The sequence below is a fragment of the Polyodon spathula genome, chromosome 2 (assembly GCF_017654505.1).
Source record: "Polyodon spathula isolate WHYD16114869_AA chromosome 2, ASM1765450v1, whole genome shotgun sequence".
Lineage (NCBI taxonomy): Eukaryota > Metazoa > Chordata > Actinopteri > Acipenseriformes > Polyodontidae > Polyodon > Polyodon spathula.
Window position 1 is genome coordinate 84,335,754 of NC_054535.1, and position 14,873 is coordinate 84,350,626.

The following is a 14,873-nucleotide window of genomic DNA, read 5'->3' on the forward strand; positions in this document are numbered from 1 at the left end:
TCATTTAGCACAGTTCACTCTGCTTGCATTCTGTATCCTCATACTAATAGGACACACATTTTAATAACATTCATAAGTGTTTTTAATGGAAGGTGAAATCCAGATTATCTTGTTTTTAGAGGTATAATGAATACTAGTTGGCTTAATAAATCCTTAGAGGGAATTAGAAGCAAACCCAAATACTGCCCATGTGTTCTTTTCTAAAACAAACTAAATACAGTACGGTTTTTACAATTTCTCCCTTATCCATTTATTTTGGTACTGTTAGATTATTACAGATTTCATTTTTGATGATGCATGCCCTGAAAAAGAATTGCAAGAAGCCTTTGAAGGCTCTTTGGTGTTTGTTAATTTTAATGGCTGTTACTTCAAATGTGGGCCGTCTTTTGAAAGTTTCAAAGAGGAAAAAGCAGCTCAGAGTCTTCAACGTCTTCTTCTCAATGAGGCAACACAGGCTCTAAGTCATTTTAAAGAACATGTTTGATTTTGTACAGAAATTCTATCCAACAAAATTTGACAATATTTTTGTATGTAGGTACATCTACTGAAACAAATTACTATTTAAAAAAGTTTATCTTCAGTTAAAATGCATATACAGAGTTTTACAGGCTTTGGCATTGTGCTGGAATCCATTTCATAAATCTTTAATAAGTACAGTTCTGGTATGTTTTAAAAAATAATGAATATGGTCTGGCAAAGGGAAGCTATGTGGCTAGGAGGCAAAGCGTCATATTTTGAAGTACAAGCAAAGTTTGTTTCAATTTTAATTTATTGTAAAAATGACAAGAAACAACATAGTTGCAAGTTACAGTACAAACAGTTTCATTATTCTTGAAATAGTTGGGTGGAAACTTTGCAATCACAACAAAATATAATACAACTCCTTTATTAAGATTATGGAGTTAGCACATTTTGACTTTTAGCCAGGTTTGTTTTCCTATTAATGTATCATTGCTGGGCCCAACTTAGTTACCTGGAATGAGTTCTTGAAAAAATTGCTAGAGTGTGGATCAATATGTTTTGGATTGAATTAGTATATTTTTGATATAAGCAAAACAGTTCCTTGGAATCTGTACTTTGGCATCTTGATAGTCAACATTTTCCATTCTTAAATACTTTTCATTTGCACATGAGGAAATACATTTTTTCAGTATGTTTTTACACAATGATTTAAATCAGAACTTTGCATCAATAATATACATTCATGTGGCCAGCTACTCTGTTTACTTTTACCAAAAGAAAAATAAGTCAACATCATTAAAAAGTGCACTAAACATTATACAAGAGCAATGGGAGTTAGTTAAATATCCTTTGGTTTTGTATTTTACAGTTGAGTGTTTGGTTCAATGTCTCTTTCATATCAGTGTCCAAACATCACATGTATTTTAATGATATCCACATCAAGACAAAATAAAAAAGGGCCATCTTGTGAACCCTTTTTAAATCATGCTTAAAAAAAGGTGCAACCAAAAGAAGAAAGGTCTTTGTGCATTCTCAGTCAATAAAGTAGACACTAGTCTTACCCAAATATTCTTCTAGCTTTGGTATTAAACAATGGTAGGAAAGGCTTTCGGAAATAAAGCTATAGATGGAGCGACTCGGGAGTCCGTGCAGTCCCAGATTCATCGAAAGTACTGTGATCCCCAGTCATAAATAAATCATCTCTTCTTTTTTTTCCCCCAGGTCTCTCATCCATGCCGGGATCAATATCTCTTAACATCTTACTCATTTTATTACTGCTTTTGGTTTTCTGGGACTGATTGAAAGTTGCTCAGAGGAAATCTTTGGTTTTGCTTAAGTGTCCGTGACATTTAATCATGACTTTCCTTGCAGTTTAATTCTGGCCAGTCAATCAGTTAATCCACTTCAATTGATTCTGTGCTCTCCATTATTGGCTTGCACTCGTTGGGCATCCTCTGGTGTCGACTCAGCTGGGTGGCTTGCGTGAAGCTCCGATCACACCTCTCGCACCTGCAGAGGCAAGCGAGAAAATTGAGACCAGGGACCTGACGGGCGTCATCTTCCAGCCTAATCGTAAGCGACACTTAAAAGTGCTAGGAAATTTTACAAGGCTGAAGAGGTCTAATTGGTGGCTACTCCTCCGACCTTGATGCCTGCGATGGTACAATGCCTGCCTGATTCAGAACAAAGGGCTCTGCCAATAACCTGAGGGGAAGGTGATTTCTCCAGAGAGGCCTGTCCAGTTACTGCCCAGATCACTGTCACTTCAAATAGATAAAGAACAAAAAGAGATTTTCAGCAGTGAGCTATCAAACAGACAATCTGTTCTACTGTTTTCTGCTCTACAGCCCAGAGGAGAAAGCATGACAAAATGAATTTTAGCTGCTGCTAATTCACCCTCAGACCTGGGAGGAAGATAACTACAGCTGAATCATTAGGGCTTGGGTCAGGGCTGTACAAGTCGAAACTAAATTAGTACAGTGATTATCCCACCTATTTTACACTGCTGATCTATTGGTACGTTTGATTGTTTTGAAAGAAGATGTGGATATTTTCCAAACTATTTGAATTCACCAAGATATCCTAGGTACAAATATGTACAGCTATGGCCAAAAGTTTTGCATCACCCTATAGAATTAACACATTTTGCTTCATAAAGTCGAATGAAACCTGCTGAGTAATGTTATGTTAACACATTGAATTACACACCGCTTTGTAGTTTTCCATATACTTCATGAAAAAGTGACAAAAAATGAAAAATGTGACATTATCAAAACACTATAATGAAATAATATTTATTATACAATTTGATGTATAGAATAAAATAATCTAAATGATGTTCACAACACATACCATATATATATATATATATATATATATATATATATATATATATATATATATATATATATATCTCATAGAATTCTAGGTGATGCAAAACTTTTGGCTATTCTTTGTCAAATTTTACATTCTCTCCCTTAAAATATCAGTTCTGTATGCACATTATTTATTGCTTAAATTATACATTCCAACTCACAGCTATCATTCAGTGTGATAAATGTAAGTATCATGTGTCCTTAAAAACTCATCTTTAAACCATTTAAGTGGACTGCTTTGCTGTTGTAAACTAGTGTAGGATCTTGACAAATGCAACATGTCAGCTTTAACGTATCAAACCTATCAGTTCAATGAAAATAACTCAGGGGTATTGATCACCTAAAGATTTTTGGTGTATTCATTAATGTCTTTGTGTGGATCACCGTCTCTCTGGAGCTTCTGAAATGCTGATGACACATTTGTGTATAGCTGATTGCTTATTAGAAAACTGATTAGTTACTGGATTAGCGTGCTCCAAATAAACTATCCAAACCAGCCAAACTTGCCAGTGACAGGATTTTTCTTCTAAACATTAAAGCATTGGAATTGATACTGTTTATTAATGCCTATTAATGCTAATTAATGTTTTTAATGGCTAAGAACACCCCAGTTGTAGGTTACAGGTCAGTTTGATTATGGAGCATTAGTACCCTGCTAGGAAATGATACAGTATTTTGTAACATTCATTAAAAACAATATTAGAAAAAGTTCATCCTTTTACACAGTAGCGGAGCATTAGAAAGAAATTAAACAGAAAAATCTATATTTAATATATTATATTATGGGTTAGTTTACATAACTACAAATAATACAAATAACGCTTAACCAAAAACAATGCTTCAAATCTTTTTTTTTCTGAAAAGCTAGTCAAGATGTATTTAATGAATAATCTAGTAATTGTTATGTGAAACAGAACTTAGTTTAGCTAAAACAAAAATACTAAAAAGAACACATTTTTGTAAAAAAAAATTGACAAATGTTTTGAATGTGTTTATCAAAACTTTTGTCTATTTTTATGAAGTTTCTTTTCAGTGTTTATGTATCTCATGATTGTGTGTTTAAAGCAGTGGCGACAATGCCTACTTGAATTTTTTCTAAATAAGCAAGCTGTATGCATTTCTTTATTTCTTTATGTAATACAACAATATAAACACATCATTTTAAGGCGGAGTCAGCCATCCAATCCTAATTCTCCACTCAGTCATCGCTGTCTGTTCAGAGGAGGCAGACGCGTGCTTGTCTCCTCTGTAGTTATGATTAGCGCTATTAGCCAATCATATTCTTCCACTTCTTCAGCTGGCTTAAATGGAATACTGAGTAAAGCCATCTACAAAACAGCCATGGGTGGCATGCCTCCCCTCCCCTTTTGCCTGTTTTAGTCAATCACCTGATGACCTTGGATACTAACACCGAGAGTGAAAGGAATGAAACGCGGTTTAGAAGGACGTGTCATATGTACAGAATGGTACATAATTATTGTGTTGGTTATTTAAGTTTAGCTAATTAAGTCTATAGGATTTGCTTGACTTTTGGGTCTGCCTTTCTCCTGCCTTAACAACTTTTTTTGAAAATATTTTATGCACAGTATGTTAAAGTAATGTTGCATATTAATGTTGCATACAGTGCATTTTTAAACATAAGCTGGTAGTGTGTAACAGTTAATTAAAATAGACTAAGCTGTTTTCTTTTCTCTGCTGGCTAGTGGAAAAAATGTGTTTAACAGCCGAATTTGGGTAAAACTTTTACAAGATATGAAAGTGATGTCAGTCAGAATATAAGATTCTACTAAGATTCTAAGATTCTATTTTTAAGGGGACCCCTAGCCCTCTGCCTTTTTTCTGCGTCCCCACTTTCTTCACCACCCAGCTGCCACTGGTTTTAAGGTTAGGTATAACCTTTAAAAGCACTGGATGTTCTCCAGGCTTTTATCGTTACCACTCAGCGTTAATTTTAATTTATAGATTTTTTGTGCTTATTTACAGACTCTTGGGTGCTTAGTCATGTTCTTTACTTGTGTAACACATTGTTTGACTTAAACAAACAAAATAAGCACCTGTATAGAACTAATTTGATATGATTTGAGATACCTAATTAGGCATGTGCTAATGTAATTCTAACACTGCAAACACATTGGAAAACAAACTTTGTTTCTAGACGCAATAGATATAATTGCATTAGGCAACTTACTAGCTTTAATTAGGGTTGCAAGGCAGCTTTATAGAAAACATGGCAGACATAAGGTGTAAGTAGCACCTTTGGGTTAAAATAAATCTGTTTTCCATTTTGACCCTTAAACCTCTTCAATTAATTACAAAAATCTATTTATAGTGTAACCGAGATAAAATCAATCAGATTGTTGGAAATCTTTCAAAATTGATTGCCATGTTTCAGTCTACTCTAAAAGGCCCTTTTACTGTGATTTTACTGGCTCAGGTCAAATATCAGTGTGGGGATTTCTCTGCCAGGTATCATTTCTCAATTTGGAAATGTGTTTCTTTCACCAGCCTACATAGTCTCATTTAATACAATCTATAAAAGATCAATCACTGAAAAATCCCTTCAGCAAGAACCTATCCAGACTGTCCAGTGCGGAGCTCATTAATGAAGAATTTCAGGCTGTTTCACCTCTAGGTTAGAATCTGGCTTGTGTAACAAGTGAAGAGAGATTACCAATCTCAATTTAGCTCCAACTGAACATTAGTGAATGTCAGAGGTGGTCACTGCACTTACAGAGCTGTTGCTAAAGGTACTCGGAGTCTAAGCACCATGCTTAACTAGAGCTAGTGCAAAATCCCTCACATTTATGAGCACTTTACTCACAAGCACCAAAAATGAATATGAAGTATTTTAAGCTAATTTTATCAAAAGTTGTCTGATTGGACTTCTTCGGGAGTTCTCACACACCACTGGCTGCTAGACACGCTTACTGGGAGAGATATAGAATTGATTCAGCTCTGGGGTTCACCCACAGCTGCAGAATTCAGGATCTGCTTGTTTTTCAGCAGTCTGCTCCAGCTTGGGACAGGTTCAGTTCCAATTATCGTGGGGGCAGGGAAATGGTAATTCCTATGACTAAAGCAGACAAACACTGCAGAGAATAAGATACCCCCTCCTACACATTCTCATACAGTATCTCCTGTTCTCAAGTGTAGAGTAAAGGAGTTCTAATCTACAGTAATTATGAAAGCTCCTAAAAGATTTGTATCTTAACCCACTGCTAGTCGCGCTCACCCAATCTGTCAACATTAAAGAATATTAAAAGACATTTAGCTAAGAAAATCTTACAGAAAATATAGTGCTATTCATCACTCCCTTCAATTTTCTATGTCACCTATGAGTCACATGACTGTTCAATCAGAAAATCAAAGAAAGCATAATTGGTCAAGCTAAAGATGGTCCAAGTATTAGAGACAAGCAATATGAAAAGCACAGCATTCAAGTTACTGAATACATGTTTAGCTTTATGCCCTTTAAAGTAATGAAAGTTGTGATATATGAGTTAAGGGCTCCCTTGAAAGAAATGTGAAGAAATATAAAATACAGCCCCTCATTAAATGACTCAGTTGTCCATAATAATAAACACCGTATTAGTAGTCAATATCATTGCAAAGCTGGTGCTATAACAGATGCTGTGAGACAGAAAAGGGGTGAAAAGTATGTGTGCTAATAAGCTGTGGTACTCACTGTTACTTACTTGAATGGCTTCTCCCCGGTGTGTGTACGGATGTGGTTGTTGAGGGTTGTCGCTCCGGCAAAGGCGCGGCCGCAGTAGCCACATTTGAAAGGCCTGTCGCTCGAATGGGTGACAACATGATTTCGGAGTTCCGAAGGCTGGGAAAAGGACTGGGAGCAGTGGCCGCACTGGTAAGGCCTAGACAGCAATACAGAAAGCAGGTGTTACACTAATGAAAACACACCTGCTTTAATACTGTATGCTTTTAAAGGTGAAACTATGAAAAAGTAGACACTTCAGTATCCATGACACATTCACACTCTGCACTCAAGTAGAGTGTAAATATCAAGATCACCCTGCTTTTGGAGCCCCGTCATGGCAATGCCAGCCTTTACATTGAAGATTCCCATAGTTCAACCATTTCAACCAAACTCAGTTGTGTGCAACATAGCTGAATTTAAACATACAATTTCTCAAATTAGAGCAGGCACTGGGAAAAGAGATTAAACCAGCAAACGTACGTGGAAGGCTATAATATTACATTTCATTCTTCACCCAACAGAACTGTGAGTACAACCCAGTCCTTGATATTGTGTAATAAAACAGCCCTGATTGTTTGCTGCTGTGTACAGTCTACAATTTGGATAATATATAACTACAGAACATGGTGTCACACAAACAATACCTTTAATTAAAAAATAAATAAAACAAGCAAACAAAAAAATCTAACTTTATAGGACTCAGTTTAGCTGCTAGCGACTTTTAGATTATTTCATTTCAGTACGCCAAGACTAGCCATGGTTAAAACAGTGCAAGAAAAGAATAATGACCTAAGGGAAATAAAACAGGATGAAAGTGATAAAGCATGTTTAACAACACAATTGTGTAATATATAGACTATGACTCCTCATTTGTCAAATACATTTTTAATTGTGGCGTTTTGCTTCAGTGATTACAAACACTATTACTGTATAATGCTTGAGAGCCCTGGGCATTGATTGCAGATTTTGTTTAAATGATTAATGGGTGGGTATTGTTTAATACAACACTATTTTCATTAATGCGCCTTTGTAAATTGCACAGATAATTACTTCAAATACTACCAACATGATGTAAAGGAGGCACTTTAGATCTTTATCAAAAAAATCCCATAAGCAGCTAAAATGCATCCTTATATTATAAAGTCAACAGGGCAAAAAAGAAAACATGCCTTACTTTTACTGTTTTGTATTGTAAATCCAATTTTCTAGAATTCTAAACCCTAACAACATTAGTGTTATTTTATTTTAAAGCTATGACCAAAAAAAACCAAAAAAAACCCCACTGTATATGCATTTATGGCCAACTAATTAATTATATATTCTTATGATACCCAAGTATCAGACTTGTTTCCATTTAGACACTGCTGGCCCCGAAATATCCTTTATAACACCCTATGTTTTGAATTAAAACTAAATATTAATTTTAACTCTACAGTTCATAATATTAACATTTAGAATGGTTTTATAATCATTCATTCTTGAGAATTAAAGTATCCTTTCCTCACTTTAAATAATACCTGTTCTATTCAATGGGGACAAAAAAAAAGGTTACCAATGATGTGAATTAGAGTGGCTTAGAAACTGCTTTAGGTAATTATTGAAAATGGCTAACAAGCTGTGGTTGAAAGCATAATTTTATTATGTGATCAATAAAAACTAAATCCTGTAACTCAGTTAAAACATAAGGAAACCCAGAAGAGTCTATGTGGAGCATGATGTTATCTTAATGTGATCAAGTTGTGATCTCATGGTAGAGCCAAGTAAATAGTGAAGAATGAACAATTTGGCCCAAACGTATATACATTTAGGTATATACTGTACAGTGGAAAATCCATTCCCATAATGATCGAAGGGACCATTAAGTTTTAATGGCTATTATTTCACTTGTTCACTTTTTATATAGATATCATCTTAATAGGCCACTCAACATAGCCTTTTCAACTTTTGCCTTTTGATAGGGCAGTATAATGACTAGCTTGCCTTATGCACATGGAATAATGGGCATTGTCACTTATATTGTCCAGTGCCCTTTCATAAGCAATTTTACTGACAATACATTGATCACAGCAATCTGCATTCGCCATAAAAAAAGTGCTGAAGTTACCACTGAAGACCTTGAAATATCTTTCTTAGGATACTACTTAATGTAGCACTAAATTGCACCAATTATGTGTTACCCACAACCTATACAATGTGTGGAAACATCTGTATAAAATGTACATACAGCTACATACGGCCAAAAGTTTTGCATCACCTGGAATTTTAGGATTGAGACATAATTAAATATATATATGGGGCACACAACAGGAGAGTGTTGCTAAGCAACTAATTGAGCAGGTAGGCTCCTCCGGTGCCGAGTTGATTGGAAGGTTCTGATTGTCTGGAGGGCGTGTCTGGGGAGTCTGCGCATAGATCAAAAAGTGTGCGCCACAGCTCGAGGCTACTGCACGGCCATAGCCATACAGACAGCTTGTTGTGTTGACATCGAGGAGGAGATGCACCCGAAAGCTTTGCACACTCCATGGAGAGAACTACTAGCGGTCGCGATGTGTGTGGCAAACATATATTTTTAGCTTTGTTTTCTTTTTTTCAGTTTATTAAATCCGGCACTTGGATTACCATTGTTGGTACCCTAGCATCAGGGCCTGTGTTATGATTAAATATGCATACCTGTGCAGTGTGTCCACACCCACTGCTCTGTGTCTAATTAAGTGGCGAAACACTTCTGTAACATCATCCTGATACAGAACATAATTTAGATTTTTAATCAAATAAACTACAAAATGATATTGCAAAAGTCTGCCGGAAGCCATAATAATACTATAGTATTTCATGTTAGATTTCAAAATGTCATTTTTTTTTTTTTTGTCAGTTTTTTTTTTAAGCATACAAACTACAAAACGGTATGTAATTCAATATGTTAGCATAGCATTATTCAGCAGGCTTCATTTTACTTTATGAAGCAAAATTAGTTCACTCTACCAGGTGATGCAAAACTTTTGGCCATAGCTGTATATCAATACACTGTTGGCCATTCAGAAAGCTTTTATACAAAGTGAAATACTGTAACCAGGTCATCCTAAACTCTGGTGCTGTAGGTTTATGAATGATCTACTTTACCTCTCACATATATAAAGATTGAACAGAAAATAAATACAATTCATATGGGTCAGTCTATAGTCCAATGTAAGCAAATGTGGTTGTTTCTATTGCACCCAGCAATATTTTAAAGAGGATGGCCATGTCCTAACAGTGATGATCCTTATACAAGCAACAATGCAGTTTTACACGACATTGTGTCCTAGATACAATGGTCACACCTTAGTTAAATTATGCATTTATGCAACATCTGTTAAGTAGTTATAAAAGGTTTTGAAGATGATTAGAAGCCTAAAAATGCCAACATGTTTCATTACAGTCCTCTGCCCTTCCAACTGAGCTATCGAAGGAAGGCTAAGCTTACAGCACCTGGTATTCCCAAGTGGTTTCCCATCGAAGTACTAACCAGGCCTGAAGTTGCTTAGCTTCCGAGACTGGGCGTTCTCAGGGTGGAATGGCAGTAAGGGTAGGAGTAGCAGCAGTAGTAATAATATACAAAATCTATACTATTGTTTATAACATCCTTTATAACACAATTATAGATGTACTATTGTTTTTTTTTGTTTTTTTTTAATAACTGATTTTATACCTTAAAGGGTACCTGTAGCCAAAACTAACAAAGCTCCTTTGTGCTCCGCATATCCAATAAATGCTTCCTGCTGCACCAATTTGGCCAACAAATTGCACGTCTAGCAATATTTTAAATTTATTTGTCCACTTTCTGGGTCAAGTAACACTTGAGGGAGCTGAAATAATGGAGCCTTTCAGGAAGCAACGCGACGTCAAGTCGCTGATTTCCCGGATAGGCCAAAAGTTGCGTGGGTTTCTGGGATACAGCGGTGAAAACCCATAGCAGTGTGCAAAGCTTTCGGGTGCTTGTATAAAAGCATAAGAATAAGACGAAAAGTGTATCAAAGCCATTAATTCAAAACGGGCAAGCATAACAAAAATGACTAGATAATTTGAGAACAGGGCATACACTGAAAACATTCAATCGAAATTATTTTGTGTGTGAGGACCACTTTGAACCTGAATACTACAAAAGTAACATGCAGGCAGAGATGGGGTATGAGTGCCAGACGAGGCTAAAACCCGATGCGATGCCAACAATATTTGCCCACAAGAAGAAAACATCACATATCAAAGGGTTGGAATGAAAATCAGCAGACACAGGGGATTCCCAGGACCAAGTCTTAGAACCCCCGGTTTAGCACAATGAAATCATCAAAATTAACAACAAGGAATAAACTACATCAAGTGGGCAAGATAAATGTCGAGACCAAAGGTCAATGTCACCAGAAGCCAGAGATACTAGTATCACAGGCTTTTTATTGCACACTTTGATTTACTTTCCTTTGTATCAGTTAATCAACAACCCTACATCATATCATGTGTGCTATATAAATTGGCAGAGCATGGGCAATAAATGGTGTCAAAAGTTTTCAGTCACATATTTTCTATTGAAATGATTCTGTACTCACTACCACTACAGGTACCCTTTAAACTAACGTGTTACCATTACAACAAGGGCAGCAGAATCTTTTATCACAGAGGGACCCATATACTGTACATGCCAGCCAGTGACTATAGTATTTAAATATATCATTACTGAAGTAGATTTCCATCTGGAGTATACACCACCATTTGTTTCCAATTTGAACTCCTCTGACAGGTGATTCCAGGCTTGCTCTCCCTAAGAACAAAAAGAAACAAAGCCTGAAGATGACCTCCTGACCTGCAACTCAAGCAGATATTCATCAAAGCATATCTGGGGAAACTGAAAATGAGTGGTGTACAGTACAGCTACAGACAAAAGTTTTGCATCAACTAGTTTTATTTAACTTCATGTAATCAAAGAAACTATTATATTGCACATTTTTGCCAGAAGCCATAATAGTAGTACAGTATTCCATGTTAGATTTCAAAATATCACATTTTCAATTTTGTTGTCAATTTTTTAAATATATGGAAGCGGTATGTAACTCAATATGTTAACATAACATTATAACATTATTTGACTTTATGAAGCAAAATTGGTTAATTCTATAGGGTGATGCAAAACTTTTGGCCCCAGCTGCAGATCCCCAATAGGAAAGCTACTTGAGCACTGGAGCTGCCATTGATCTGGGAGATGAGCAATGTGTGTTAGTTTGTGACATGGGATGGGATGACCGGTCTCAACACCTGTGCAGTGTTATACAACTGAATGCTGAGCTGCTACAGTAGGTAGTGGGTGTTAATGTAATTGTTTCTCCCTGAAAAACCTACAAAGGACAGTCAGCCTCCTTACAAGGGACATCAGTTACCATTAAACCAACAGTAAACCACCAGCAGCCACAACTGAGGTTTAACTGACTGCCTGCACATGCTATGTCCCAAAGTCCTAAAGATGTGTTTGGTATTAACATTCACCTAGCCTTTATTATTGTTACTATTTTCAACCCCCTCATGATGTTTGTGTCCTTCAAGAAAGTGATCATTTCTGTTTTGACTGTACCCAGTTGAATTAGTACGCTACATACTTGCAAGCATGGTTCAGCTATCATTGTTCGTCTACCTACTATAGCTGACCCTGTGTTTAAATAATTCCACATGGATGCTAGTAATTAATAAGCATCAAATAAAAATAAAATCGTCCAAGCTATTGTGATTAAGTCAAAAATGGTAAACAAGATACCCAAGATAATTTACATTTTCCTTTTTACTTCTAAGATCAGGTACGCATGTCTGTATGGATGTATTGTATGCATGTATGTACAGTATGTATGTATGTAGTTATGTTGGTATATATGTATACATGTATGTGAACTGCAGTCATATGGAATGAGATATAGTTATATTCACTGTGTATACAGTCTGTGCTTCCAAATTATTCACAGAACTTGATTCCCTTGTTCAGCTAAATTTTATCCTCACTTCAGGACTATAAAGTTTGATATTGACAAACGTTCAAACCGACTTCGACTCTGAGGTATCCAGGCAACATTTTTCTTCTATATGGATATTAGTTTATTGAATAAGTGGCATCTGTATTCCTCCACATCACAGTTCGGGTAGGTATTTCCTTTTGACAGCTACAGTGGATTTATAGGTTTGTATGCTCTGAAGAAAAATAGTGCTAAGCAAAAAATCCTAATTCATTACCTCTCAGTACTTAATTAAGTTCAGAGATGCTGCACACTGCATATGAACTCTCAAATGAGTATGAAAGGAGCAAAGATCTTTGATAATATAGACTATATAGTTAACACTTTATTATATATATATATTCTATATATAGATATCTATATATATATATAGATATATATATATATGTATATATATAGATATATAATATATATATATGTATATAATATATATATATATATATATGAACAGTTTTTTTTGTATGTACACAGAATGTTTAAATGATTATGAAAGACTATATCTATTGTTCCATTTCCATAACTTCATTCATTTTGGTAAACATGGCTGCATGTACATGTGAACTTACCTTACGATTACATTTTAAACAGTATCAAATAATAAACCATAGAATAACTATGATAAGCGATCTGGGTATTTCAGCTTTATCATTAAATAACTGCAATTGTTTTTTGTTATTTGATACTTTTTAAAAGCCATTTAAGGACAGCAGCCACATAATTAAAATCTAATTTGATGGTAAATGTAATCAGTATGTGTTTTAAAGCAAACATTAAGTAAGATAATGAGGGTGCTTTAAAAATATAAAAACATAGCAAATTGATAGAAAAATCTTCATGAGGATCAATTAATTTGAACTTATTACTGATTTTTTAATTCACCTTTTGGTCAATATTGTTTTAACACCTTTCCCCACTGCATTGCAGGCGCAGCACTCTTCCTCTCATATTCTACTACAAACATCACCTACAGTAAGGGTATATGATGGTAATGAATAATTAAGACTATTGCTGCCATTAATCACCAGTTGCTATTCTATTACTCTAGCAATCAGCATTGACAAAGACATAACACCATTGACCGCAACACCCATTGAACATATCACTGTTAGAAGCAAAATGGCCACAAACATTGCCAATACAATGCAATCATCCAAATTACACATGCAAATGTTACATCAATGGCAAACATCTATTTCACTATGTTTCCAATACTGTGCTTGAGCAGGAACAGTAATCGACCAGGCCTAATTTATCACTGCTGGTGAGAAACATGCAACCTTAAAATCTTTATTATACTTTGTTAACAATTTTACAACTGTGTTAAAAAATATCAGCAACCATTTATGTCTTACCATACAACTCTTAAACATTTTCTTGAGATGAAACACTAAATATTCGTGTGAATGCGTTTCAATCAAATTAGACCATTAGTAAACAATTAACCACTAAATACTTGGGTTTTAAAAGAACTACGTACTTCTCTTTGGCTAGGCTCTATTTCCCCTTAGCTTATTTATATAAAAAACTAAAAGTGTCAGTGTATGATGATGTTATTTCAAGCTATTGCACTTCATCAGGTCTTATTGGATTGCAGTCCACTAAAAATCTAAAGCAAAAGAAATACAGTAATTACTGAGTAGTTGCATCAAATGAGAGTAATATCTCTTGCATTGTTTTACCTGTCTGGGTTCTGTGTGCACACATGCATCTGGAGAAGGATACGCTGGGTGAAAGTCTTAAAGCACTGACCACATTTCCAGAGATGCCAGTCACTGAACTCAGAGCTCAGTTGGCTTGTTGAAGTAGGACTCACAAGGACCCGCTGGTTTTTGCCATTCATTTGGTTAAACCCAGATTCTACTTGGCCTGGCTTGTCCAAAAGTGAGAAGCTTCTAGTGCACGAGGTGTGTGGGAAGACCATGGAGCGAAGCAGCACGGAGGAAGGACCTTTGCTAGTCTTGGTAAAGGAGGGCTGTAGTGTCTCCTGACGGGACATTACTTCCATTACAGATGCAGGGACATTCACTTTGGGAACAAGACACACAAACACACACACAAACACACACACACACACACACACACACAAAACAAAAAATCATTAAGGAAATATGATACACTGTTCACTGTTCATGAGCCGTTAATTCAAAATACAAATATATGTGCATATTAAATTATCTTGGATCATTAGAATTTTAAAGGACAATTTTGAAATATAATACAAAGTTTAACAGCTGTTGGTTTGTTTTTTCTCTTTACGATAGCTGTTTTAAAAACATCTGAAGATTCCTCAAAACT

General features: G+C 35.5%; 1 protein-coding gene across 3 annotated transcripts in view; it reads right to left on the reverse strand.

Annotated features, from left to right (window-relative positions):
- Positions 1–588: 588 nt before the first annotated feature.
- LOC121302484 (putative histone-lysine N-methyltransferase PRDM6) overlaps positions 589–14,873 on the reverse strand; it is a 39,104-nt gene continuing 24,819 nt past the window's right edge. The window contains exons 6-8 of one of the 3 annotated variants that reach the window (XM_041232495.1): positions 14,258–14,603; positions 6,533–6,709; positions 590–1,971 (exon numbers count right to left, since the gene is read on the reverse strand). In XM_041232495.1, coding sequence (XP_041088429.1) covers positions 1,857–1,971; positions 6,533–6,709; positions 14,258–14,603 — 638 coding nt within the window. In that variant the 3' untranslated portion in view covers positions 590–1,856. Of the gene's footprint in view, positions 1,972–6,522; positions 6,710–14,257; positions 14,604–14,873 lie in introns of all 3 variants that reach the window. The other 2 variants (XM_041232503.1, XM_041232510.1) reach the window with 2 other exon arrangements.